The 27,798-nt window shown below is 65.2% G+C and overlaps 5 protein-coding genes across 5 annotated transcripts; all 5 read right to left on the bottom strand.

Annotated features, from left to right (window-relative positions):
• Positions 1-1,030: 1,030 nt before the first annotated feature.
• On the bottom strand, positions 1,031-3,301 carry LOC146397484 (proline-rich protein 23C-like). Its single transcript, XM_084987299.1, has one exon. The coding sequence runs from the start codon at positions 3,072-3,074 to the stop codon at positions 2,094-2,096; it is 981 nt and encodes a 326-aa protein (XP_084843425.1). The 5' UTR covers positions 3,075-3,301; the 3' UTR covers positions 1,031-2,093.
• Positions 3,302-7,330: 4,029 nt separating this feature from the next.
• LOC146397483 (proline-rich protein 23C-like) lies at positions 7,331-8,963 on the bottom strand. Its single transcript, XM_084987298.1, has one exon. The coding sequence runs from the start codon at positions 8,734-8,736 to the stop codon at positions 7,762-7,764; it is 975 nt and encodes a 324-aa protein (XP_084843424.1). The 5' UTR covers positions 8,737-8,963; the 3' UTR covers positions 7,331-7,761.
• Positions 8,964-13,013: 4,050 nt separating this feature from the next.
• LOC146397482 (proline-rich protein 23C-like) lies at positions 13,014-14,652 on the bottom strand. The gene has a single exon (XM_084987297.1). The coding sequence runs from the start codon at positions 14,423-14,425 to the stop codon at positions 13,445-13,447; it is 981 nt and encodes a 326-aa protein (XP_084843423.1). The 5' UTR covers positions 14,426-14,652; the 3' UTR covers positions 13,014-13,444.
• A 4,034-nt stretch (positions 14,653-18,686) lies between these two features.
• Positions 18,687-20,300, bottom strand: LOC146397481 (proline-rich protein 23C-like). The gene has a single exon (XM_084987296.1). The coding sequence runs from the start codon at positions 20,071-20,073 to the stop codon at positions 19,105-19,107; it is 969 nt and encodes a 322-aa protein (XP_084843422.1). The 5' UTR covers positions 20,074-20,300; the 3' UTR covers positions 18,687-19,104.
• A 3,997-nt stretch (positions 20,301-24,297) lies between these two features.
• Positions 24,298-25,969, bottom strand: LOC146397480 (proline-rich protein 23C-like). The gene has a single exon (XM_084987295.1). The coding sequence runs from the start codon at positions 25,740-25,742 to the stop codon at positions 24,762-24,764; it is 981 nt and encodes a 326-aa protein (XP_084843421.1). The 5' UTR covers positions 25,743-25,969; the 3' UTR covers positions 24,298-24,761.
• Positions 25,970-27,798: the final 1,829 nt, after the last annotated feature.

The following is a 27,798-nucleotide window of genomic DNA, read 5'->3' as shown; positions in this document are numbered from 1 at the left end:
ATGCACGTGCACCACTGCGGCAGACTCCAAGCGAGGGGAAACCACCCAGTGGCTCCCAACGGGGAGAGTGGCTCCCGAGGGGGCAGGGGCCAATACCCAATACGGGGAAGGGAAGGGAAGAGGAGGTTCACCACCTACGAGGAGGTTCACCACCACTGACCGGCAAACAGGACCTGTTGTACGGCACGAGGAAGCAGAGCCGCGACCTTGCCATACGTTGTCAGTGGACTCTACTCGGTCCAAAGCCCGAAGCGTGAAACGTGTCCACCTGAAACGTGTACCCAATGGTAAGACAGCCCTGACATCAACAGAGACCTCAGGCAATCCCTGACCCGAGAAAGCCCTTAAAGTGACTCTGCCCTCATTCCTTTTCCTCTTCCACCTTCTCCCCAGCTCCTCTGAGGGGCAGTCCAGTGGGCTACTCCCCGAAGGCCCCAAGTTTCCTGCCTTTGGCTCTGTGGCCACGTTTCCGTATGGACCCCAGTGACACACACCCACCCCACCCCCCGACCCTCTTCCCACTCCCTGGCTTATGCATACCCACGAACCACTCTCCATGCCAACGTCGAGGAGAATTTGGGAAAGCCTTTGTACCCAACCCCTCACCAACCCACCCACACTCCAAAGCTTCCATGATCAGGAAGACGGCACACACGCCCAGACACACGGCTTCGAGCTTCGAAGCGCTCCCTGCGACAGAGAGGCCCTTGCAAAATGGCAATCCTGAGGAGCCTTTCCACCGCCACCGCCACCGGGGCTTAGGTCGGGAACGTCCCACTCCAAACGGACCATTCGTTCCCCTGAGACTGCAAAGCAAGGGCTGTCCCATCAAAAGAGGGATGAGAGAGAGCGGGGGGGGGGGGGAGAGGGAAAGAGGGAGAGAGGGAGAGGGAGAGAGAGAGGGAGAGGGAGAGAGAGAGAGAGAGAGAGAGAGAGAGAGAGAGGTGGCAGACCAAGGAAACTAAAGACTCGGGACTGTCCCGTGGGACAGATAGGTTTGCCTTTACCGGGGAGGGCAGGCGAGGGAGGGAATCTGCCCCAAGGCCATTGAAGGCATGAAGCCACACTGTGCAATGGGATACCCCATCCACCTAAGAACTCCCTGTGTCTACATGCCAGTCCCGATGGACGACACACATGTGCGACGCTGAGGATGAGACCAACACAGCACCTGGACAACCACAGCCTTTTGCGCCACAGGAGAACTTTATTCACGGGCACATAAGAGGAAATGGAGGGGATACCGTTGGTTCTGGGGATGGGGACAAGGGAGGCTCCTTAAATTAAAAGCCAAAAACACAACCCACAAACCCAGCAACAGCGTCCAACCACGTGCCAGGCTCATGATCCTGGTCCCTCACTCTCCGATGTGCATCCAGCACCCATTCGCCCCCATTCAGCTGGGGCTTAGATCCCCACAGAGGGGCTAGAGTGGCCATGTGGCAAAGGTCGAGACGGGGAGAGAGAGTTGTCACAGACTAGCAGGGACACTGGGGCCAAAACCTTGCACACAAAAGAAATTCAGCAACTACTCTATGAAGGCAGGGGGAGGTTGGTTGGAATTGGGGGCGGGGGGTGGGAGTTGGAAACAGATGCCCTCTCTATGTGGGCCTGTGCTGTGCGGGGGGGGGGGGGCGCGGGGGGGTACACGGGGGGGGGGGTTGCGGGCCGGGGGTGGGGGTGGGGAGGAAGGCGGCCTGGAAAGGATGGCTTTTCAGGGAAATGGAAGTGCTGGCACGAAGGTTGGAAGGAAAATCCACTGCGGCGTTGGGTGGGCGTAGAGGCGCCTTTGGGCCCCTCCCAAGAGAAAACCGAAGCAGCAGTCTGGATATCTGAAAGGCCACTGGAATTGGAGAGGCTCTTCTTTGCCCAGGTGATCGTCCTTCCCCGTTTGAGTCAGCCACCGAGGCACACTTGCGTGTGGCAGCCGTGCATCCCGAACCCATGGGTCCTGTGTGATGCCTGTCCCGTGAGCCATGTACACACACAGAGGGTATCGGGGAGACTCGGAGCAGGTCCCCAGGCTGGTGGCAGGCCAGGAGTGGCGGGGGGAGGGGGGGGTGGGAGGCGGAGGCGGCGAGGCAGGAGGCAGTTCAGTCCAGGATCAGGCGTCTCCTGGCCTTGCGCAGAGGACCCTGAGGGCGTGGGGGGCGCCCCTGGGGACCTGGACAAGGAGATGCGGGGAGACACTGGAGCGGTGCCTCGTGGTCGTCCTCAGAGACGTCACGCAAGGGGGCCAGAAGGTGCAAGTCCAGCTTGGAGTGGTGGTGAGGGGAGCGCCTCTGGGGACTAGGGTGGACAGCGTGGGGCCAGGGCTCTGGGTTGAAGCCCTGTGGGTCCTCATCCTCGTCGTCGTCCACGAGGTCGTCGTCGTCGTCGTCGTCGGAGACATCGCAGACATCGCTGGGGCCGGACACCCAGGCGGCGAGGCCGAGGCCCGCAGCGGGGGATGGGGGGGCGGCAGCCGCGGGGCTCCGAGGCCCAGGGACCCAGCCAGACGCTTCATGCAGGGCAGGCGCCTGGAACTGGGCGGCCGCGTCCTCCACCTCCTGGGCCTCTGCTTGGATGACGACCTCTGGGACAGCCACGCAGAAGAACCCCTCCCCCAGGGCCAGGGCCTCCCCCGGGGCGCTCAGGAAAGCGCCCGGTGGCAGGCCTGGGCCCCAGGCGCCTTCAGCGCCCGAGCCCAGGAGGGCCTCGGGGACCAGCACCAGGAGGCGATCGCCGACAGACACTTGCCGCGCGGCCGTGGGCTCGGGCTCCAGCAGCAGGTCGACGTCGCCCAGGGCCAGGTACAGGGCACAGCCGGCCGCCAGGCCCACCACGGAGGGGAGCGCGGCCGCGGCGGCGCAGGCCGCGGGCTCCGCTTCTTGGTGCAGGCGGGGCGACGCCTCGGACTCGGACTCGGACTCGGACTCGGACTCGGACTCGGACTCGGACTCGGACTCGGACTCGGACTCGGGTCCCGAGGGCTCGCCGGGTCGGCGCCGCTTGGCAGGGCCGGGTCCTCCGGGCTCTGGTCCCCACCGGCCCGCAGGGTCGGCGGCGCTGGGGCTGCGGGGCCGCCTGCCCATCCCTTCGACCAACCGAAGGCGCCTCCGGGGCCTGGCACAGGGCGGCGACAGGCTCGGTCCTGCACGCCCGGACGGGTCTCGGCGGCGACAGGCGAAGCAAGCGGCGAACCGCGAGTCCTCGGAGCTCCGGGGCCGCCCCCTCGGCACTCCTGCCGTCCAGGCTTCTAGGGGCCCTGAAGCCCGCCGCTCGGCCGCACCCGCAGGCGAGGGCCAGACACCTTGCAAGTGAGGCCGGCGCCGCCCCAGGGCTGCAATAAATACCTCCTCGCGCCAGGTCCCGCCTCCTCCGAGGCTCCGCCCAGTAGACCTCGCGGTACCTGAGGTGCCCCAGAGCCCTGGCGCTGGCTCGTCCCGGGGCGGTGGGTGGGGTGGGGCGGGGTGGGGGGCTGATGGGGCGGTTGGAGGAACCTGGACCGGGTGCCAGCTTCCTGGAACTGCAGGGGACGACGACTTTGTGGGGCCTCCTGAGCACCCACCGGACACCACCCTCCCTCCCGACGCCCCCACCGCCAGCCCCACTCCCCACCGCCACCCCCACCCCGCCCCGCAACGCTCCTGCCCCTCTAGGGCTAGGCTCCCAGGGTCGAGGTCGCCGCTCTCTTTCGGGCTTTCTGGGAGTTGACCTCAAGGGCGGAGAGCCTTCTGCCAAGAACCCAATCAAGGGCGGGTCCCAGGGAGATGGCCGGCCCCTCTGCGCCCCCCCCCCCTCCGACGCCATCCCGGGGGCCGGCCGCCTCTCTGGCCCTAGGCTGCGAGGCCCTGCCCCCAAAGGGTCCCGGGCTCTGCCCTTTGGGTCCCAAAGAGGGCACGAGTCTGGGATGGCATCCTGAAGCCCCTCTCTGCCCGGGCTGACCATGACGCTCAGACCCTCCCAGCGGCGGCGGCGTGTGCAAGGGGAACGCCCCCGGGAGAATTCAGGGTCTCCAGGGCAGCGGCTGCACGCTCCACTTAGAGACCTCTCAGGCCAGCTCCAAGGTCCCTGTTGTCAGACTCGCAGCAACTGAACCAAGACGTCACCTTCTCGAACTGCACCCGACAGGCAGGTCTCCCTCTCCCAGCCCCCCTTTTGACAGGTGAGGACAACGGCTGGCAGAAGGAGCACCCCTTTCGCCCAGGAGCCCCAAAGTAGCCGAGCTGGGTCTGAAGCGCCAGGCTCCCCCTTGGGAGGATGGAGCGGCAGCACCTCGGATCCCAGCACCAGCTCGGAGGCGCTGCTCGGCGGGCGATGGATCCCGGCCGATGGATCCCCTGGCCGGCCGGCTGGCCGGCCAGCCGGCCAAGGGCTGGCTCTGCGGCTTCCCCAGGGTGAAACGGGGGGTGGGTGGGGGGAACACCCCACGAACCCCCTGCTTTCGCACCCGGTCCTACTCGCACACGGCCCAAGTCAACTCCACGTGCGGGGAAGCCCGAAAGGTGAGAGCGAATCCCCAAGACTCCCAGGCCACACACTGGCGGGACACTCTTGGAGGCACTGCGCAGCCCTCTTTGGGGGAAGGGCTCTGGCTCCCGAGGCAAAGGCAAATGAAGCCAACACAGACACAGGGCCCCGAGGTCAACCTAAAGGCTGCCGCGCAGCACAGGAGACCGTACACACACACAGGAGACCGTCGCCCCAACGAGACGCCCGCCTACCTATGACCCCACCAGCGACCAGCGGGTGAGGTCCAAACGCACCAACGGCTCCCCCCGCCCCAGAGGACGACAAACAAACGACCCAATCAAGACCCAGGCAGACGTTCTGAAGACACTTCTTTGGCCCACAACGAAGACGTGCAGACGCCTACCGGGCACCGGGCACCGGGCACCGGAAAGGCTGCTCAACAGCGCTCGTCCTTAGGGAAATGCAAGTCCAAGCGACGGTCACCTATCCCCTCACACCTGGCACGAGGGCTAGCCGGCCTCCAAAGGTCCACCAGGAAGCACCCTCCTAAAAGGGGGCTGGGATTCCAGACCACCCTCTCACACGCTTGCTGGAAAGGTCCACCGGAGCAGCCACGAGGCCCAACAGCATGCGGCTTCCTCAAGGCACCAGACACAGCGACACCTTAGGATCCAGCCATCCCACTCCTGGGTAGCACTCCCCTGGGGCGCGGTGGACGAGGGGCTCAAAGCTACCCATCAGAAAAGAGACCTTCAGCCGATGTGGGTGGCACCACGAGGTGACGGAGCCAAAACACAGAAGCAACCCTAGTGCCCATCTACAGACGAACAGATAAAGAGGACGTGGGATACACACACACACACACACACACACACACACACACACGCACGCACGCACGCACACGTACGCACACGCGCACACGCACACACAGAGCCGGTGGCGACTCAGATCTGGGCGCCGGCTGGGGCAAAGGCACTGGCTGCACCCCGGCTCTACCCCAACACGCACTGGCACATGCACACCAACACACGACACACTAATGCTCCACCACAGAGAAGACTGACTTTCTGACACTTGCGGCAACGGGGCGGGATCTAGAGGACATGACGCTCGGTGACCTAAGTCCGACAGAGAGAGACAAATCCTCGACGCTCCCTATATATCCCTAACGGGCACACTGCGGGGCTGGGGGAGATCATGCTACAAGAGAATGCACGTGCACCACTGCGGCAGACTCCAAGCGAGGGGAAACCACCCAGTGGCTCCCAACGGGGAGAGTGGCTCCCGAGGGGGCAGGGGCCAATACCCAATACGGGGAAGGGAAGGGAAGAGGAGGTTCACCACCTACGAGGAGGTTCACCACCACTGACCGGCAAACAGGACCTGTTGTACGGCACGAGGAAGCAGAGCCGCGACCTTGCCATACGTTGTCAGTGGACTCTACTCGGTCCAAAGCCCGAAGCGTGAAACGTGTCCACCTGAAACGTGTACCCAATGGTAAGACAGCCCTGACATCAACAGAGACCTCAGGCAATCCCTGACCCGAGAAAGCCCTTAAAGTGACTCTGCCCTCATTCCTTTTCCTCTTCCACCTTCTCCCCAGCTCCTCTGAGGGGCAGTCCAGTGGGCTACTCCCCGAAGGCCCCAAGTTTCCTGCCTTTGGCTCTGTGGCCACGTTTCCGTATGGACCCCAGTGACACACACCCACCCCACCCCCCGACCCTCTTCCCACTCCCTGGCTTATGCATACCCACGAACCACTCTCCATGCCAACGTCGAGGAGAATTTGGGAAAGCCTTTGTACCCAACCCCTCACCAACCCACCCACACTCCAAAGCTTCCATGATCAGGAAGACGGCACACACGCCCAGACACACGGCTTCGAGCTTCGAAGCGCTCCCTGCGACAGAGAGGCCCTTGCGAAATGGCAATCCTGAGGAGCCTTTCCACCGCCACCGCCACCGGGGCTTAGGTCGGGAACGTCCCACTCCAAACGGACCATTCGTTCCCCTGAGACTGCAAAGCAAGGGCTGTCCCATCAAAAGAGGGATGAGAGAGAGCGGGGGGGGGGGGGAGAGGGAAAGAGGGAGAGAGGGAGAGGGAGAGAGAGAGGGAGAGGGAGAGAGAGAGAGAGAGAGAGAGAGAGAGAGAGAGGTGGCAGACCAAGGAAACAAAAGACTCGGGACTGTCCCGTGGGACAGATAGGTTTGCCTTTACCGGGGAGGGCAGGCGAGGGAGGGAATCTGCCCCAAGGCCATTGAAGGCATGAAGCCACACTGTGCAATGGGATACCCCATCCACCTAAGAACTCCCTGTGTCTACATGCCAGTCCCGATGGACGACACACATGTGCGACGCTGAGGATGAGACCAACACAGCACCTGGACAACCACAGCCTTTTGCGCCACAGGAGAACTTTATTCACGGGCACATAAGAGGAAATGGAGGGGATACCGTTGGTTCTGGGGATGGGGACAAGGGAGGCTCCTTAAATTAAAAGCCAAAAACACAACCCACAAACCCAGCAACAGCGTCCAACCACGTGCCAGGCTCATGATCCTGGTCCCTCACTCTCCGATGTGCATCCAGCACCCATTCGCCCCCATTCAGCTGGGGCTTAGATCCCCACAGAGGGGCTAGAGTGGCCATGTGGCAAAGGTCGAGACGGGGAGAGAGAGTTGTCACAGACTAGCAGGGACACTGGGGCCAAAACCTTGCACACAAAAGAAATTCAGCAACTACTCTATGAAGGCAGGGGGAGGTTGGTTGGAATTGGGGGCGGGGGGTGGGAGTTGGAAACAGATGCCCTCTCTATGTGGGCCTGTGCTGTGCGGGGGGGGGGGGGGGGGGCGCGGGGGGGTACACGGGGGGGGGTTGCGGGCCGGGGGTGGGGGTGGGGAGGAAGGCGGCCTGGAAAGGATGGCTTTTCAGGGAAATGGAAGTGCTGGCACGAAGGTTGGAAGGAAAATCCATTGCGGCGTTGGGTGGGCGTAGAGGCGCCTTTGGGCCCCTCCCAAGAGAAAACCGAAGCAGCAGTCTGGATATCTGAAAGGCCACTGGAATTGGAGAGGCTCTTCTTTGCCCAGGTGATCGTCCTTCCCCGTTTGAGTCAGCCACCGAGGCACACTTGCGTGTGGCAGCCGTGCATCCCGAACCCATGGGTCCTGTGTGATGCCTGTCCCGTGAGCCATGTACACACACAGAGGGTATCGGGGAGACTCGGAGCAGGTCCCCAGGCTGGTGGCAGGCCAGGAGTGGCGGGGGGAGGGGGGGGTGGGAGGCGGAGGCGGCGAGGCAGGAGGCAGTTCAGTCCAGGATCAGGCGTCTCCTGGCCTTGCGCAGAGGACCCTGAGGGCGTGGGGGGCGCCCCTGGGGACCTGGACAAGGAGATGCGGGGAGACACTGGAGCGGTGCCTCGTGGTCGTCCTCAGAGACGTCACGCAAGGGGGCCAGAAGGTGCAAGTCCAGCTTGGAGTGGTGGTGAGGGGAGCGCCTCTGGGGACTAGGGTGGACAGCGTGGGGCCAGGGCTCTGGGTTGAAGCCCTGTGGGTCCTCATCCTCGTCGTCGTCCACGAGGTCGTCGTCGTCGTCGTCGTCGGAGACATCGCAGACATCGCTGGGGCCGGACACCCAGGCGGCGAGGCCGAGGCCCGCAGCGGGGGATGGGGGGGCGGCAGCCGCGGGGCTCCGAGGCCCAGGGACCCAGCCAGACGCTTCATGCAGGGCAGGCGCCTGGAACTGGGCGGCCGCGTCCTCCACCTCCTGGGCCTCTGCTTGGATGACGACCTCTGGGACAGCCACGCAGAAGAACCCCTCCCCCAGGGCCAGGGCCTCCCCCGGGGCGCTCAGGAAAGCGCCCGGTGGCAGGCCTGGGCCCCAGGCGCCTTCAGCGCCCGAGCCCAGGAGGGCCTCGGGGACCAGCACCAGGAGGCGATCGCCGACAGACACTTGCCGCGCGGCCGTGGGCTCGGGCTCCAGCAGCAGGTCGACGTCGCCCAGGGCCAGGTACAGGGCACAGCCGGCCGCCAGGCCCACCACGGAGGGGAGCGCGGCCGCGGCGGCGCAGGCCGCGGGCTCCGCTTCTTGGTGCAGGCGGGGCGACGCCTCGGACTCGGACTCGGACTCGGACTCGGACTCGGACTCGGACTCGGACTCGGACTCGGACTCGGGTCCCGAGGGCTCGCCGGGTCGGCGCCGCTTGGCAGGGCCGGGTCCTCCGGGCTCTGGTCCCCACCGGCCCGCAGGGTCGGCGGCGCTGGGGCTGCGGGGCCGCCTGCCCATCCCTTCGACCAACCGAAGGCGCCTCCGGGGCCTGGCACAGGGCGGCGACAGGCTCGGTCCTGCACGCCCGGACGGGTCTCGGCGGCGACAGGCGAAGCAAGCGGCGAACCGCGAGTCCTCGGAGCTCCGGGGCCGCCCCCTCGGCACTCCTGCCGTCCAGGCTTCTAGGGGCCCTGAAGCCCGCCGCTCGGCCGCACCCGCAGGCGAGGGCCAGACACCTTGCAAGTGAGGCCGGCGCCGCCCCAGGGCTGCAATAAATACCTCCTCGCGCCAGGTCCCGCCTCCTCCGAGGCTCCGCCCAGTAGACCTCGCGGTACCTGAGGTGCCCCAGAGCCCTGGCGCTGGCTCGTCCCGGGGCGGTGGGTGGGGTGGGGCGGGGTGGGGGGCTGATGGGGCGGTTGGAGGAACCTGGACCGGGTGCCAGCTTCCTGGAACTGCAGGGGACGACGACTTTGTGGGGCCTCCTGAGCACCCACCGGACACCACCCTCCCTCCCGACGCCCCCACCGCCAGCCCCACTCCCCACCGCCACCCCCACCCCGCCCCGCAACGCTCCTGCCCCTCTAGGGCTAGGCTCCCAGGGTCGAGGTCGCCGCTCTCTTTCGGGCTTTCTGGGAGTTGACCTCAAGGGCGGAGAGCCTTCTGCCAAGAACCCAATCAAGGGCGGGTCCCAGGGAGATGGCCGGCCCCTCTGCGCCCCCCCCCCTCCCCCCCCCCCCGCCGCCGCCATCCCGGGGGCCGGCCGCCTCTCTGGCCCTAGGCTGCGAGGCCCTGCCCCCAAAGGGTCCCGGGCTCTGCCCTTTGGGTCCCAAAGAGGGCACGAGTCTGGGATGGCATCCTGAAGCCCCTCTCTGCCCGGGCTGACCATGACGCTCAGACCCTCCCAGCGGCGGCGGCGTGTGCAAGGGGAACGCCCCCGGGAGAATTCAGGGTCTCCAGGGCAGCGGCTGCACGCTCCACTTAGAGACCTCTCAGGCCAGCTCCAAGGTCCCTGTTGTCAGACTCGCAGCAACTGAACCAAGACGTCACCTTCTCGAACTGCACCCGACAGGCAGGTCTCCCTCTCCCAGCCCCCCTTTTGACAGGTGAGGACAACGGCTGGCAGAAGGAGCACCCCTTTCGCCCAGGAGCCCCAAAGTAGCCGAGCTGGGTCTGAAGCGCCAGGCTCCCCCTTGGGAGGATGGAGCGGCAGCACCTCGGATCCCAGCACCAGCTCGGAGGCGCTGCTCGGCGGGCGATGGATCCCGGCCGATGGATCCCCTGGCCGGCCGGCCGGCCGGCCAGCCGGCCAAGGGCTGGCTCTGCGGCTTCCCCAGGGTGAAACGGGGGGTGGGTGGGGGGGGTGGGGGGAACACCCCACGAACCCCCTGCTTTCGCACCCGGTCCTACTCGCACACGGCCCAAGTCAACTCCACGTGCGGGGAAGCCCGAAAGGTGAGAGCGAATCCCCAAGACTCCCAGGCCACACACTGGCGGGACACTCTTGGAGGCACTGCGCAGCCCTCTTTGGGGGAAGGGCTCTGGCTCCCGAGGCAAAGGCAAATGAAGCCAACACAGACACAGGGCCCCGAGGTCAACCTAAAGGCTGCCGCGCAGCACAGGAGACCGTACACACACACAGGAGACCGTCGCCCCAACGAGACGCCCGCCTACCTATGACCCCACCAGCGACCAGCGGGTGAGGTCCAAACGCACCAACGGCTCCCCCCGCCCCAGAGGACGACAAACAAACGACCCAATCAAGACCCAGGCAGACGTTCTGAAGACACTTCTTTGGCCCACAACGAAGACGTGCAGACGCCTACCGGGCACCGGGCACCGGGCACCGGAAAGGCTGCTCAACAGCGCTCGTCCTTAGGGAAATGCAAGTCCAAGCGACGGTCACCTATCCCCTCACACCTGGCACGAGGGCTAGCCGGCCTCCAAAGGTCCACCAGGAAGCACCCTCCTAAAAGGGGGCTGGGATTCCAGACCACCCTCTCACACGCTTGCTGGAAAGGTCCACCGGAGCAGCCACGAGGCCCAACAGCATGCGGCTTCCTCAAGGCACCAGACACAGCGACACCTTAGGATCCAGCCATCCCACTCCTGGGTAGCACTCCCCTGGGGCGCGGTGGACGAGGGGCTCAAAGCTACCCATCAGAAAAGAGACCTTCAGCCGATGTGGGTGGCACCACGAGGTGACGGAGCCAAAACACAGAAGCAACCCTAGTGCCCATCTACAGACGAACAGATAAAGAGGACGTGGGATACACACACACACACACACACACACACACACACACACGCACGCACGCACGCACACGTACGCACACGCGCACACGCACACACAGAGCCGGTGGCGACTCAGATCTGGGCGCCGGCTGGGGCAAAGGCACTGGCTGCACCCCGGCTCTACCCCAACACGCACTGGCACATGCACACCAACACACGACACACTAATGCTCCACCACAGAGAAGACTGACTTTCTGACACTTGCGGCAACGGGGCGGGATCTAGAGGACATGACGCTCGGTGACCTAAGTCCGACAGAGAGAGACAAATCCTCGACGCTCCCTATATATCCCTAACGGGCACACTGCGGGGCTGGGGGAGATCATGCTACAAGAGAATGCACGTGCACCACTGCGGCAGACTCCAAGCGAGGGGAAACCACCCAGTGGCTCCCAACGGGGAGAGTGGCTCCCGAGGGGGCAGGGGCCAATACCCAATACGGGGAAGGGAAGGGAAGAGGAGGTTCACCACCTACGAGGAGGTTCACCACCACTGACCGGCAAACAGGACCTGTTGTACGGCACGAGGAAGCAGAGCCGAGACCTTGCCATACGTTGTCAGTGGACTCTACTCGGTCCAAAGCCCGAAGCGTGAAACGTGTCCACCTGAAACGTGTACCCAATGGTAAGACAGCCCTGACATCAACAGAGACCTCAGGCAATCCCTGACCCGAGAAAGCCCTTAAAGTGACTCTGCCCTCATTCCTTTTCCTCTTCCACCTTCTCCCCAGCTCCTCTGAGGGGCAGTCCAGTGGGCTACTCCCCGAAGGCCCCAAGTTTCCTGCCTTTGGCTCTGTGGCCACGTTTCCGTATGGACCCCAGTGACACACACCCACCCCACCCCCCGACCCTCTTCCCACTCCCTGGCTTATGCATACCCACGAACCACTCTCCATGCCAACGTCGAGGAGAATTTGGGAAAGCCTTTGTACCCAACCCCTCACCAACCCACCCACACTCCAAAGCTTCCATGATCAGGAAGACGGCACACACGCCCAGACACACGGCTTCGAGCTTCGAAGCGCTCCCTGCGACAGAGAGGCCCTTGCGAAATGGCAATCCTGAGGAGCCTTTCCACCGCCACCGCCACCGGGGCTTAGGTCGGGAACGTCCCACTCCAAACGGACCATTCGTTCCCCTGAGACTGCAAAGCAAGGGCTGTCCCATCAAAAGAGGGATGAGAGAGAGCGGGGGGGGGGGGGAGAGGGAAAGAGGGAGAGAGGGAGAGGGAGAGAGAGAGGGAGAGGGAGAGAGAGAGAGAGAGAGAGAGAGAGAGAGAGAGAGGTGGCAGACCAAGGAAACAAAAGACTCGGGACTGTCCCGTGGGACAGATAGGTTTGCCTTTACCGGGGAGGGCGGGCGAGGGAGGGAATCTGCCCCAAGGCCATTGAAGGCATGAAGCCACACTGTGCAATGGGATACCCCATCCACCTAAGAACTCCCTGTGTCTACATGCCAGTCCCGATGGACGACACACATGTGCGACGCTGAGGATGAGACCAACACAGCACCTGGACAACCACAGCCTTTTGCGCCACAGGAGAACTTTATTCACGGGCACATAAGAGGAAATGGAGGGGATACCGTTGGTTCTGGGGATGGGGACAAGGGAGGCTCCTTAAATTAAAAGCCAAAAACACAACCCACAAACCCAGCAACAGCGTCCAACCACGTGCCAGGCTCATGATCCTGGTCCCTCACTCTCCGATGTGCATCCAGCACCCATTCGCCCCCATTCAGCTGGGGCTTAGATCCCCACAGAGGGGCTAGAGTGGCCATGTGGCAAAGGTCGAGACGGGGAGAGAGAGTTGTCACAGACTAGCAGGGACACTGGGGCCAAAACCTTGCACACAAAAGAAATTCAGCAACTACTCTATGAAGGCAGGGGGAGGTTGGTTGGAATTGGGGGCGGGGGGTGGGAGTTGGAAACAGATGCCCTCTCTATGTGGGCCTGTGCTGTGCGGGGGGGGGGGGGGGGCGCGGGGGGGTACACGGGGGGGGGTTGCGGGCCGGGGGTGGGGGTGGGGAGGAAGGCGGCCTGGAAAGGATGGCTTTTCAGGGAAATGGAAGTGCTGGCACGAAGGTTGGAAGGAAAATCCATTGCGGCGTTGGGTGGGCGTAGAGGCGCCTTTGGGCCCCTCCCAAGAGAAAACCGAAGCAGCAGTCTGGATATCTGAAAGGCCACTGGAATTGGAGAGGCTCTTCTTTGCCCAGGTGATCGTCCTTCCCCGTTTGAGTCAGCCACCGAGGCACACTTGCGTGTGGCAGCCGTGCATCCCGAACCCATGGGTCCTGTGTGATGCCTGTCCCGTGAGCCATGTACACACACAGAGGGTATCGGGGAGACTCGGAGCAGGTCCCCAGGCTGGTGGCAGGCCAGGAGTGGCGGGGGGAGGGGGGGGTGGGAGGCGGAGGCGGCGAGGCAGGAGGCAGTTCAGTCCAGGATCAGGCGTCTCCTGGCCTTGCGCAGAGGACCCTGAGGGCGTGGGGGGCGCCCCTGGGGACCTGGACAAGGAGATGCGGGGAGACACTGGAGCGGTGCCTCGTGGTCGTCCTCAGAGACGTCACGCAAGGGGGCCAGAAGGTGCAAGTCCAGCTTGGAGTGGTGGTGAGGGGAGCGCCTCTGGGGACTAGGGTGGACAGCGTGGGGCCAGGGCTCTGGGTTGAAGCCCTGTGGGTCCTCATCCTCGTCGTCGTCCACGAGGTCGTCGTCGTCGTCGTCGTCGGAGACATCGCAGACATCGCTGGGGCCGGACACCCAGGCGGCGAGGCCGAGGCCCGCAGCGGGGGATGGGGGGGCGGCAGCCGCGGGGCTCCGAGGCCCAGGGACCCAGCCAGACGCTTCATGCAGGGCAGGCGCCTGGAACTGGGCGGCCGCGTCCTCCACCTCCTGGGCCTCTGCTTGGATGACGACCTCTGGGACAGCCACGCAGAAGAACCCCTCCCCCAGGGCCAGGGCCTCCCCCGGGGCGCTCAGGAAAGCGCCCGGTGGCAGGCCTGGGCCCCAGGCGCCTTCAGCGCCCGAGCCCAGGAGGGCCTCGGGGACCAGCACCAGGAGGCGATCGCCGACAGACACTTGCCGCGCGGCCGTGGGCTCGGGCTCCAGCAGCAGGTCGACGTCGCCCAGGGCCAGGTACAGGGCACAGCCGGCCGCCAGGCCCACCACGGAGGGGAGCGCGGCCGCGGCGGCGCAGGCCGCGGGCTCCGCTTCTTGGTGCAGGCGGGGCGACGCCTCGGACTCGGACTCGGACTCGGACTCGGACTCGGACTCGGACTCGGACTCGGACTCGGACTCGGACTCGGGTCCCGAGGGCTCGCCGGGTCGGCGCCGCTTGGCAGGGCCGGGTCCTCCGGGCTCTGGTCCCCACCGGCCCGCAGGGTCGGCGGCGCTGGGGCTGCGGGGCCGCCTGCCCATCCCTTCGACCAACCGAAGGCGCCTCCGGGGCCTGGCACAGGGCGGCGACAGGCTCGGTCCTGCACGCCCGGACGGGTCTCGGCGGCGACAGGCGAAGCAAGCGGCGAACCGCGAGTCCTCGGAGCTCCGGGGCCGCCCCCTCGGCACTCCTGCCGTCCAGGCTTCTAGGGGCCCTGAAGCCCGCCGCTCGGCCGCACCCGCAGGCGAGGGCCAGACACCTTGCAAGTGAGGCCGGCGCCGCCCCAGGGCTGCAATAAATACCTCCTCGCGCCAGGTCCCGCCTCCTCCGAGGCTCCGCCCAGTAGACCTCGCGGTACCTGAGGTGCCCCAGAGCCCTGGCGCTGGCTCGTCCCGGGGCGGTGGGTGGGGTGGGGCGGGGTGGGGGGCTGATGGGGCGGTTGGAGGAACCTGGACCGGGTGCCAGCTTCCTGGAACTGCAGGGGACGACGACTTTGTGGGGCCTCCTGAGCACCCACCGGACACCACCCTCCCTCCCGACGCCCCCACCGCCAGCCCCACTCCCCACCGCCACCCCCACCCCGCCCCGCAACGCTCCTGCCCCTCTAGGGCTAGGCTCCCAGGGTCGAGGTCGCCGCTCTCTTTCGGGCTTTCTGGGAGTTGACCTCAAGGGCGGAGAGCCTTCTGCCAAGAACCCAATCAAGGGCGGGTCCCAGGGAGATGGCCGGCCCCTCTGCGCCCCCCCCCCCTCCGACGCCATCCCGGGGGCCGGCCGCCTCTCTGGCCCTAGGCTGCGAGGCCCTGCCCCCAAAGGGTCCCGGGCTCTGCCCTTTGGGTCCCAAAGAGGGCACGAGTCTGGGATGGCATCCTGAAGCCCCTCTCTGCCCGGGCTGACCATGACGCTCAGACCCTCCCAGCGGCGGCGGCGTGTGCAAGGGGAACGCCCCCGGGAGAATTCAGGGTCTCCAGGGCAGCGGCTGCACGCTCCACTTAGAGACCTCTCAGGCCAGCTCCAAGGTCCCTGTTGTCAGACTCGCAGCAACTGAACCAAGACGTCACCTTCTCGAACTGCACCCGACAGGCAGGTCTCCCTCTCCCAGCCCCCCTTTTGACAGGTGAGGACAACGGCTGGCAGAAGGAGCACCCCTTTCGCCCAGGAGCCCCAAAGTAGCCGAGCTGGGTCTGAAGCGCCAGGCTCCCCCTTGGGAGGATGGAGCGGCAGCACCTCGGATCCCAGCACCAGCTCGGAGGCGCTGCTCGGCGGGCGATGGATCCCGGCCGATGGATCCCCTGGCCGGCCGGCCGGCCGGCCAGCCGGCCAAGGGCTGGCTCTGCGGCTTCCCCAGGGTGAAACGGGGGGTGGGTGGGGGGGGTGGGGGGAACACCCCACGAACCCCCTGCTTTCGCACCCGGTCCTACTCGCACACGGCCCAAGTCAACTCCACGTGCGGGGAAGCCCGAAAGGTGAGAGCGAATCCCCAAGACTCCCAGGCCACACACTGGCGGGACACTCTTGGAGGCACTGCGCAGCCCTCTTTGGGGGAAGGGCTCTGGCTCCCGAGGCAAAGGCAAATGAAGCCAACACAGACACAGGGCCCCGAGGTCAACCTAAAGGCTGCCGCGCAGCACAGGAGACCGTACACACACACAGGAGACCGTCGCCCCAACGAGACGCCCGCCTACCTATGACCCCACCAGCGACCAGCGGGTGAGGTCCAAACGCACCAACGGCTCCCCCCGCCCCAGAGGACGACAAACAAACGACCCAATCAAGACCCAGGCAGACGTTCTGAAGACACTTCTTTGGCCCACAACGAAGACGTGCAGACGCCTACCGGGCACCGGGCACCGGGCACCGGAAAGGCTGCTCAACAGCGCTCGTCCTTAGGGAAATGCAAGTCCAAGCGACGGTCACCTATCCCCTCACACCTGGCACGAGGGCTAGCCGGCCTCCAAAGGTCCACCAGGAAGCACCCTCCTAAAAGGGGGCTGGGATTCCAGACCACCCTCTCACACGCTTGCTGGAAAGGTCCACCGGAGCAGCCACGAGGCCCAACAGCATGCGGCTTCCTCAAGGCACCAGACACAGCGACACCTTAGGATCCAGCCATCCCACTCCTGGGTAGCACTCCCCTGGGGCGCGGTGGACGAGGGGCTCAAAGCTACCCATCAGAAAAGAGACCTTCAGCCGATGTGGGTGGCACCACGAGGTGACGGAGCCAAAACACAGAAGCAACCCTAGTGCCCATCTACAGACGAACAGATAAAGAGGACGTGGGATACACACACACACACACACACACACACACACACGCACGCACGCACGCACACGTACGCACACGCGCACACGCACACACAGAGCCGGTGGCGACTCAGATCTGGGCGCCGGCTGGGGCAAAGGCACTGGCTGCACCCCGGCTCTACCCCAACACGCACTGGCACATGCACACCAACACACGACACACTAATGCTCCACCACAGAGAAGACTGACTTTCTGACACTTGCGGCAACGGGGCGGGATCTAGAGGACATGACGCTCGGTGACCTAAGTCCGACAGAGAGAGACAAATCCTCGACGCTCCCTATATATCCCTAACGGGCACACTGCGGGGCTGGGGGAGATCATGCTACAAGAGAATGCACGTGCACCACTGCGGCAGACTCCAAGCGAGGGGAAACCACCCAGTGGCTCCCAACGGGGAGAGTGGCTCCCGAGGGGGCAGGGGCCAATACCCAATACGGGGAAGGGAAGGGAAGAGGAGGTTCACCACCTACGAGGAGGTTCACCACCACTGACCGGCAAACAGGACCTGTTGTACGGCACGAGGAAGCAGAGCCGAGACCTTGCCATACGTTGTCAGTGGACTCTACTCGGTCCAAAGCCCGAAGCGTGAAACGTGTCCACCTGAAACGTGTACCCAATGGTAAGACAGCCCTGACATCAACAGAGACCTCAGGCAATCCCTGACCCGAGAAAGCCCTTAAAGTGACTCTGCCCTCATTCCTTTTCCTCTTCCACCTTCTCCCCAGCTCCTCTGAGGGGCAGTCCAGTGGGCTACTCCCCGAAGGCCCCAAGTTTCCTGCCTTTGGCTCTGTGGCCACGTTTCCGTATGGACCCCAGTGACACACACCCACCCCACCCCCCGACCCTCTTCCCACTCCCTGGCTTATGCATACCCACGAACCACTCTCCATGCCAACGTCGAGGAGAATTTGGGAAAGCCTTTGTACCCAACCCCTCACCAACCCACCCACACTCCAAAGCTTCCATGATCAGGAAGACGGCACACACGCCCAGACACACGGCTTCGAGCTTCGAAGCGCTCCCTGCGACAGAGAGGCCCTTGCGAAATGGCAATCCTGAGGAGCCTTTCCACCGCCACCGCCACCGGGGCTTAGGTCGGGAACGTCCCACTCCAAACGGACCATTCGTTCCCCTGAGACTGCAAAGCAAGGGCTGTCCCATCAAAAGAGGGATGAGAGAGAGCGGGGGGGGGGGGGGAGAGGGAAAGAGGGAGAGAGGGAGAGGGAGAGAGAGAGGGAGAGGGAGAGAGAGAGAGAGAGAGAGAGAGAGAGAGAGAGGTGGCAGACCAAGGAAACAAAAGACTCGGGACTGTCCCGTGGGACAGATAGGTTTGCCTTTACCGGGGAGGGTGGGCGAGGGAGGGAATCTGCCCCAAGGCCATTGAAGGCATGAAGCCACACTGTGCAATGGGATACCCCATCCACCTAAGAACTCCCTGTGTCTACATGCCAGTCCCGATGGACGACACACATGTGCGACGCTGAGGATGAGACCAACACAGCACCTGGACAACCACAGCCTTTTGCGCCACAGGAGAACTTTATTCACGGGCACATAAGAGGAAATGGAGGGGATACCGTTGGTTCTGGGGATGGGGACAAGGGAGGCTCCTTAAATTAAAAGCCAAAAACACAACCCACAAACCCAGCAACAGCGTCCAACCACGTGCCAGGCTCATGATCCTGGTCCCTCACTCTCCGATGTGCATCCAGCACCCATTCGCCCCCATTCAGCTGGGGCTTAGATCCCCACAGAGGGGCTAGAGTGGCCATGTGGCAAAGGTCGAGACGGGGAGAGAGAGTTGTCACAGACTAGCAGGGACACTGGGGCCAAAACCTTGCACACAAAAGAAATTCAGCAACTACTCTATGAAGGCAGGGGGAGGTTGGTTGGAATTGGGGGCGGGGGGTGGGAGTTGGAAACAGATGCCCTCTCTATGTGGGCCTGTGCTGTGCGGGGGGGGGGGGGTACACGGGGGGGGGGTTGCTGGCCGGGGGTGGGGGTGGGGAGGAAGGCGGCCTGGAAAGGATGGCTTTTCAGGGAAATGGAAGTGCTGGCACGAAGGTTGGAAGGAAAATCCATTGCGGCGTTGGGTGGGCGTAGAGGCGCCTTTGGGCCCCTCCCAAGAGAAAACCGAAGCAGCAGTCTGGATATCTGAAAGGCCACTGGAATTGGAGAGGCTCTTCTTTGCCCAGGTGATCGTCCTTCCCCGTTTGAGTCAGCCACCGAGGCACACTTGCGTGTGGCAGCCGTGCATCCCGAACCCATGGGTCCTGTGTGATGCCTGTCCCGTGAGCCATGTACACACACAGAGGGTATCGGGGAGACTCGGAGCAGGTCCCCAGGCTGGTGGCAGGCCAGGAGTGGCGGGGGGAGGGGGGGGTGGGAGGCGGAGGCGGCGAGGCAGGAGGCAGTTCAGTCCAGGATCAGGCGTCTCCTGGCCTTGCGCAGAGGACCCTGAGGGCGTGGGGGGCGCCCCTGGGGACCTGGACAAGGAGATGCGGGGAGACACTGGAGCGGTGCCTCGTGGTCGTCCTCAGAGACGTCACGCAAGGGGGCCAGAAGGTGCAAGTCCAGCTTGGAGTGGTGGTGAGGGGAGCGCCTCTGGGGACTAGGGTGGACAGCGTGGGGCCAGGGCTCTGGGTTGAAGCCCTGTGGGTCCTCATCCTCGTCGTCGTCCACGAGGTCGTCGTCGTCGTCGTCGTCGGAGACATCGCAGACATCGCTGGGGCCGGACACCCAGGCGGCGAGGCCGAGGCCCGCAGCGGGGGATGGGGGGGCGGCAGCCGCGGGGCTCCGAGGCCCAGGGACCCAGCCAGACGCTTCATGCAGGGCAGGCGCCTGGAACTGGGCGGCCGCGTCCTCCACCTCCTGGGCCTCTGCTTGGATGACGACCTCTGGGACAGCCACGCAGAAGAACCCCTCCCCCAGGGCCAGGGCCTCCCCCGGGGCGCTCAGGAAAGCGCCCGGTGGCAGGCCTGGGCCCCAGGCGCCTTCAGCGCCCGAGCCCAGGAGGGCCTCGGGGACCAGCACCAGGAGGCGATCGCCGACAGACACTTGCCGCGCGGCCGTGGGCTCGGGCTCCAGCAGCAGGTCGACGTCGCCCAGGGCCAGGTACAGGGCACAGCCGGCCGCCAGGCCCACCACGGAGGGGAGCGCGGCCGCGGCGGCGCAGGCCGCGGGCTCCGCTTCTTGGTGCAGGCGGGGCGACGCCTCGGACTCGGACTCGGACTCGGACTCGGACTCGGACTCGGACTCGGACTCGGACTCGGGTCCCGAGGGCTCGCCGGGTCGGCGCCGCTTGGCAGGGCCGGGTCCTCCGGGCTCTGGTCCCCACCGGCCCGCAGGGTCGGCGGCGCTGGGGCTGCGGGGCCGCCTGCCCATCCCTTCGACCAACCGAAGGCGCCTCCGGGGCCTGGCACAGGGCGGCGACAGGCTCGGTCCTGCACGCCCGGACGGGTCTCGGCGGCGACAGGCGAAGCAAGCGGCGAACCGCGAGTCCTCGGAGCTCCGGGGCCGCCCCCTCGGCACTCCTGCCGTCCAGGCTTCTAGGGGCCCTGAAGCCCGCCGCTCGGCCGCACCCGCAGGCGAGGGCCAGACACCTTGCAAGTGAGGCCGGCGCCGCCCCAGGGCTGCAATAAATACCTCCTCGCGCCAGGTCCCGCCTCCTCCGAGGCTCCGCCCAGTAGACCTCGCGGTACCTGAGGTGCCCCAGAGCCCTGGCGCTGGCTCGTCCCGGGGCGGTGGGTGGGGTGGGGCGGGGTGGGGGGCTGATGGGGCGGTTGGAGGAACCTGGACCGGGTGCCAGCTTCCTGGAACTGCAGGGGACGACGACTTTGTGGGGCCTCCTGAGCACCCACCGGACACCACCCTCCCTCCCGACGCCCCCACCGCCAGCCCCACTCCCCACCGCCACCCCCACCCCGCCCCGCAACGCTCCTGCCCCTCTAGGGCTAGGCTCCCAGGGTCGAGGTCGCCGCTCTCTTTCGGGCTTTCTGGGAGTTGACCTCAAGGGCGGAGAGCCTTCTGCCAAGAACCCAATCAAGGGCGGGTCCCAGGGAGATGGCCGGCCCCTCTGCGCCCCCCCCCCCTCCGACGCCATCCCGGGGGCCGGCCGCCTCTCTGGCCCTAGGCTGCGAGGCCCTGCCCCCAAAGGGTCCCGGGCTCTGCCCTTTGGGTCCCAAAGAGGGCACGAGTCTGGGATGGCATCCTGAAGCCCCTCTCTGCCCGGGCTGACCATGACGCTCAGACCCTCCCAGCGGCGGCGGCGTGTGCAAGGGGAACGCCCCCGGGAGAATTCAGGGTCTCCAGGGCAGCGGCTGCACGCTCCACTTAGAGACCTCTCAGGCCAGCTCCAAGGTCCCTGTTGTCAGACTCGCAGCAACTGAACCAAGACGTCACCTTCTCGAACTGCACCCGACAGGCAGGTCTCCCTCTCCCAGCCCCCCTTTTGACAGGTGAGGACAACGGCTGGCAGAAGGAGCACCCCTTTCGCCCAGGAGCCCCAAAGTAGCCGAGCTGGGTCTGAAGCGCCAGGCTCCCCCTTGGGAGGATGGAGCGGCAGCACCTCGGATCCCAGCACCAGCTCGGAGGCGCTGCTCGGCGGGCGATGGATCCCGGCCGATGGATCCCCTGGCCGGCCGGCTGGCCGGCCAGCCGGCCAAGGGCTGGCTCTGCGGCTTCCCCAGGGTGAAACGGGGGGTGGGTGGGGGGAACACCCCACGAACCCCCTGCTTTCGCACCCGGTCCTACTCGCACACGGCCCAAGTCAACTCCACGTGCGGGGAAGCCCGAAAGGTGAGAGCGAATCCCCAAGACTCCCAGGCCACACACTGGCGGGACACTCTTGGAGGCACTGCGCAGCCCTCTTTGGGGGAAGGGCTCTGGCTCCCGAGGCAAAGGCAAATGAAGCCAACACAGACACAGGGCCCCGAGGTCAACCTAAAGGCTGCCGCGCAGCACAGGAGACCGTACACACACACAGGAGACCGTCGCCCCAACGAGACGCCCGCCTACCTATGACCCCACCAGCGACCAGCGGGTGAGGTCCAAACGCACCAACGGCTCCCCCCGCCCCAGAGGACGACAAACAAACGACCCAATCAAGACCCAGGCAGACGTTCTGAAGACACTTCTTTGGCCCACAACGAAGACGTGCAGACGCCTACCGGGCACCGGGCACCGGGCACCGGAAAGGCTGCTCAACAGCGCTCGTCCTTAGGGAAATGCAAGTCCAAGCGACGGTCACCTATCCCCTCACACCTGGCACGAGGGCTAGCCGGCCTCCAAAGGTCCACCAGGAAGCACCCTCCTAAAAGGGGGCTGGGATTCCAGACCACCCTCTCACACGCTTGCTGGAAAGGTCCACCGGAGCAGCCACGAGGCCCAACAGCATGCGGCTTCCTCAAGGCACCAGACACAGCGACACCTTAGGATCCAGCCATCCCACTCCTGGGTAGCACTCCCCTGGGGCGCGGTGGACGAGGGGCTCAAAGCTACCCATCAGAAAAGAGACCTTCAGCCGATGTGGGTGGCACCACGAGGTGACGGAGCCAAAACACAGAAGCAACCCTAGTGCCCATCTACAGACGAACAGATAAAGAGGACGTGGGATACACACACACACACACACACACACACACACACACACGCACGCACGCACGCACACGTACGCACACGCGCACACGCACACACAGAGCCGGTGGCGACTCAGATCTGGGCGCCGGCTGGGGCAAAGGCACTGGCTGCACCCCGGCTCTACCCCAACACGCACTGGCACATGCACACCAACACACGACACACTAATGCTCCACCACAGAGAAGACTGACTTTCTGACACTTGCGGCAACGGGGCGGGATCTAGAGGACATGACGCTCGGTGACCTAAGTCCGACAGAGAGAGACAAATCCTCGACGCTCCCTATATATCCCTAACGGGCACACTGCGGGGCTGGGGGAGATCATGCTACAAGAGAATGCACGTGCACCACTGCGGCAGACTCCAAGCGAGGGGAAACCACCCAGTGGCTCCCAACGGGGAGAGTGGCTCCCGAGGGGGCAGGGGCCAATACCCAATACGGGGAAGGGAAGGGAAGAGGAGGTTCACCACCTACGAGGAGGTTCACCACCACTGACCGGCAAACAGGACCTGTTGTACGGCACGAGGAAGCAGAGCCGCGACCTTGCCATACGTTGTCAGTGGACTCTACTCGGTCCAAAGCCCGAAGCGTGAAACGTGTCCACCTGAAACGTGTACCCAATGGTAAGACAGCCCTGACATCAACAGAGACCTCAGGCAATCCCTGACCCGAGAAAGCCCTTAAAGTGACTCTGCCCTCATTCCTTTTCCTCTTCCACCTTCTCCCCAGCTCCTCTGAGGGGCAGTCCAGTGGGCTACTCCCCGAAGGCCCCAAGTTTCCTGCCTTTGGCTCTGTGGCCACGTTTCCGTATGGACCCCAGTGACACACACCCACCCCACCCCCCGACCCTCTTCCCACTCCCTGGCTTATGCATACCCACGAACCACTCTCCATGCCAACGTCGAGGAGAATTTGGGAAAGCCTTTGTACCCAACCCCTCACCAACCCACCCACACTCCAAAGCTTCCATGATCAGGAAGACGGCACACACGCCCAGACACACGGCTTCGAGCTTCGAAGCGCTCCCTGCGACAGAGAGGCCCTTGCGAAATGGCAATCCTGAGGAGCCTTTCCACCGCCACCGCCACCGGGGCTTAGGTCGGGAACGTCCCACTCCAAACGGACCATTCGTTCCCCTGAGACTGCAAAGCAAGGGCTGTCCCATCAAAAGAGGGATGAGAGAGAGCGGGGGGGGGGGGGAGAGGGAAAGAGGGAGAGAGGGAGAGGGAGAGAGAGAGGGAGAGGGAGAGAGAGAGAGAGAGAGAGAGAGAGAGAGAGAGGTGGCAGACCAAGGAAACAAAAGACTCGGGACTGTCCCGTGGGACAGATAGGTTTGCCTTTACCGGGGAGGGTGGGCGAGGGAGGGAATCTGCCCCAAGGCCATTGAAGGCATGAAGCCACACTGTGCAATGGGATACCCCATCCACCTAAGAACTCCCTGTGTCTACATGCCAGTCCCGATGGACGACACACATGTGCGACGCTGAGGATGAGACCAACACAGCACCTGGACAACCACAGCCTTTTGCGCCACAGGAGAACTTTATTCACGGGCACATAAGAGGAAATGGAGGGGATACCGTTGGTTCTGGGGATGGGGACAAGGGAGGCTCCTTAAATTAAAAGCCAAAAACACAACCCACAAACCCAGCAACAGCGTCCAACCACGTGCCAGGCTCATGATCCTGGTCCCTCACTCTCCGATGTGCATCCAGCACCCATTCGCCCCCATTCAGCTGGGGCTTAGATCCCCACAGAGGGGCTAGAGTGGCCATGTGGCAAAGGTCGAGACGGGGAGAGAGAGTTGTCACAGACTAGCAGGGACACTGGGGCCAAAACCTTGCACACAAAAGAAATTCAGCAACTACTCTATGAAGGCAGGGGGAGGTTGGTTGGAATTGGGGGCGGGGGGTGGGAGTTGGAAACAGATGCCCTCTCTATGTGGGCCTGTGCTGTGCGGGGGGGGGGGGGGGGGCGCGGGGGGGTACACGGGGGGGGGGGTTGCGGGCCGGGGGTGGGGGTGGGGAGGAAGGCGGCCTGGAAAGGATGGCTTTTCAGGGAAATGGAAGTGCTGGCACGAAGGTTGGAAGGAAAATCCATTGCGGCGTTGGGTGGGCGTAGAGGCGCCTTTGGGCCCCTCCCAAGAGAAAACCGAAGCAGCAGTCTGGATATCTGAAAGGCCACTGGAATTGGAGAGGCTCTTCTTTGCCCAGGTGATCGTCCTTCCCCGTTTGAGTCAGCCACCGAGGCACACTTGCGTGTGGCAGCCGTGCATCCCGAACCCATGGGTCCTGTGTGATGCCTGTCCCGTGAGCCATGTACACACACAGAGGGTATCGGGGAGACTCGGAGCAGGTCCCCAGGCTGGTGGCAGGCCAGGAGTGGCGGGGGGAGGGGGGGGTGGGAGGCGGAGGCGGCGAGGCAGGAGGCAGTTCAGTCCAGGATCAGGCGTCTCCTGGCCTTGCGCAGAGGACCCTGAGGGCGTGGGGGGCGCCCCTGGGGACCTGGACAAGGAGATGCGGGGAGACACTGGAGCGGTGCCTCGTGGTCGTCCTCAGAGACGTCACGCAAGGGGGCCAGAAGGTGCAAGTCCAGCTTGGAGTGGTGGTGAGGGGAGCGCCTCTGGGGACTAGGGTGGACAGCGTGGGGCCAGGGCTCTGGGTTGAAGCCCTGTGGGTCCTCATCCTCGTCGTCGTCCACGAGGTCGTCGTCGTCGTCGTCGTCGGAGACATCGCAGACATCGCTGGGGCCGGACACCCAGGCGGCGAGGCCGAGGCCCGCAGCGGGGGATGGGGGGGCGGCAGCCGCGGGGCTCCGAGGCCCAGGGACCCAGCCAGACGCTTCATGCAGGGCAGGCGCCTGGAACTGGGCGGCCGCGTCCTCCACCTCCTGGGCCTCTGCTTGGATGACGACCTCTGGGACAGCCACGCAGAAGAACCCCTCCCCCAGGGCCAGGGCCTCCCCCGGGGCGCTCAGGAAAGCGCCCGGTGGCAGGCCTGGGCCCCAGGCGCCTTCAGCGCCCGAGCCCAGGAGGGCCTCGGGGACCAGCACCAGGAGGCGATCGCCGACAGACACTTGCCGCGCGGCCGTGGGCTCGGGCTCCAGCAGCAGGTCGACGTCGCCCAGGGCCAGGTACAGGGCACAGCCGGCCGCCAGGCCCACCACGGAGGGGAGCGCGGCCGCGGCGGCGCAGGCCGCGGGCTCCGCTTCTTGGTGCAGGCGGGGCGACACCTCGGACTCGGACTCGGACTCGGACTCGGACTCGGACTCGGACTCGGACTCGGACTCGGACTCGGACTCGGGTCCCGAGGGCTCGCCGGGTCGGCGCCGCTTGGCAGGGCCGGGTCCTCCGGGCTCTGGTCCCCACCGGCCCGCAGGGTCGGCGGCGCTGGGGCTGCGGGGCCGCCTGCCCATCCCTTCGACCAACCGAAGGCGCCTCCGGGGCCTGGCACAGGGCGGCGACAGGCTCGGTCCTGCACGCCCGGACGGGTCTCGGCGGCGACAGGCGAAGCAAGCGGCGAACCGCGAGTCCTCGGAGCTCCGGGGCCGCCCCCTCGGCACTCCTGCCGTCCAGGCTTCTAGGGGCCCTGAAGCCCGCCGCTCGGCCGCACCCGCAGGCGAGGGCCAGACACCTTGCAAGTGAGGCCGGCGCCGCCCCAGGGCTGCAATAAATACCTCCTCGCGCCAGGTCCCGCCTCCTCCGAGGCTCCGCCCAGTAGACCTCGCGGTACCTGAGGTGCCCCAGAGCCCTGGCGCTGGCTCGTCCCGGGGCGGTGGGTGGGGTGGGGCGGGGTGGGGGGCTGATGGGGCGGTTGGAGGAACCTGGACCGGGTGCCAGCTTCCTGGAACTGCAGGGGACGACGACTTTGTGGGGCCTCCTGAGCACCCACCGGACACCACCCTCCCTCCCGACGCCCCCACCGCCAGCCCCACTCCCCACCGCCACCCCCACCCCGCCCCGCAACGCTCCTGCCCCTCTAGGGCTAGGCTCCCAGGGTCGAGGTCGCCGCTCTCTTTCGGGCTTTCTGGGAGTTGACCTCAAGGGCGGAGAGCCTTCTGCCAAGAACCCAATCAAGGGCGGGTCCCAGGGAGATGGCCGGCCCCTCTGCGCCCCCCCCCCTCCCCCCCCCCCGCCGCCGCCATCCCGGGGGCCGGCCGCCTCTCTGGCCCTAGGCTGCGAGGCCCTGCCCCCAAAGGGTCCCGGGCTCTGCCCTTTGGGTCCCAAAGAGGGCACGAGTCTGGGATGGCATCCTGAAGCCCCTCTCTGCCCGGGCTGACCATGACGCTCAGACCCTCCCAGCGGCGGCGGCGTGTGCAAGGGGAACGCCCCCGGGAGAATTCAGGGTCTCCAGGGCAGCGGCTGCACGCTCCACTTAGAGACCTCTCAGGCCAGCTCCAAGGTCCCTGTTGTCAGACTCGCAGCAACTGAACCAAGACGTCACCTTCTCGAACTGCACCCGACAGGCAGGTCTCCCTCTCCCAGCCCCCCTTTTGACAGGTGAGGACAACGGCTGGCAGAAGGAGCACCCCTTTCGCCCAGGAGCCCCAAAGTAGCCGAGCTGGGTCTGAAGCGCCAGGCTCCCCCTTGGGAGGATGGAGCGGCAGCACCTCGGATCCCAGCACCAGCTCGGAGGCGCTGCTCGGCGGGCGATGGATCCCGGCCGATGGATCCCCTGGCCGGCCGGCCGGCCGGCCAGCCGGCCAAGGGCTGGCTCTGCGGCTTCCCCAGGGTGAAACGGGGGGTGGGTGGGGGGGGTGGGGGGAACACCCCACGAACCCCCTGCTTTCGCACCCGGTCCTACTCGCACACGGCCCAAGTCAACTCCACGTGCGGGGAAGCCCGAAAGGTGAGAGCGAATCCCCAAGACTCCCAGGCCACACACTGGCGGGACACTCTTGGAGGCACTGCGCAGCCCTCTTTGGGGGAAGGGCTCTGGCTCCCGAGGCAAAGGCAAATGAAGCCAACACAGACACAGGGCCCCGAGGTCAACCTAAAGGCTGCCGCGCAGCACAGGAGACCGTACACACACACAGGAGACCGTCGCCCCAACGAGACGCCCGCCTACCTATGACCCCACCAGCGACCAGCGGGTGAGGTCCAAACGCACCAACGGCTCCCCCCGCCCCAGAGGACGACAAACAAACGACCCAATCAAGACCCAGGCAGACGTTCTGAAGACACTTCTTTGGCCCACAACGAAGACGTGCAGACGCCTACCGGGCACCGGGCACCGGGCACCGGAAAGGCTGCTCAACAGCGCTCGTCCTTAGGGAAATGCAAGTCCAAGCGACGGTCACCTATCCCCTCACACCTGGCACGAGGGCTAGCCGGCCTCCAAAGGTCCACCAGGAAGCACCCTCCTAAAAGGGGGCTGGGATTCCAGACCACCCTCTCACACGCTTGCTGGAAAGGTCCACCGGAGCAGCCACGAGGCCCAACAGCATGCGGCTTCCTCAAGGCACCAGACAC

This window comes from Sus scrofa, chromosome 13, assembly GCF_054392235.1.
Source record: "Sus scrofa isolate SSC_HxYL_T2T_F1_AM1 chromosome 13, Sscrofa_HxYL_maternal_Yorkshire_Landrace_v2.0, whole genome shotgun sequence".
In the NCBI taxonomy this organism is placed as follows: domain Eukaryota; kingdom Metazoa; phylum Chordata; class Mammalia; order Artiodactyla; family Suidae; genus Sus; species Sus scrofa.
This window is presented reverse-complemented; position numbering and strand designations above follow the sequence as displayed.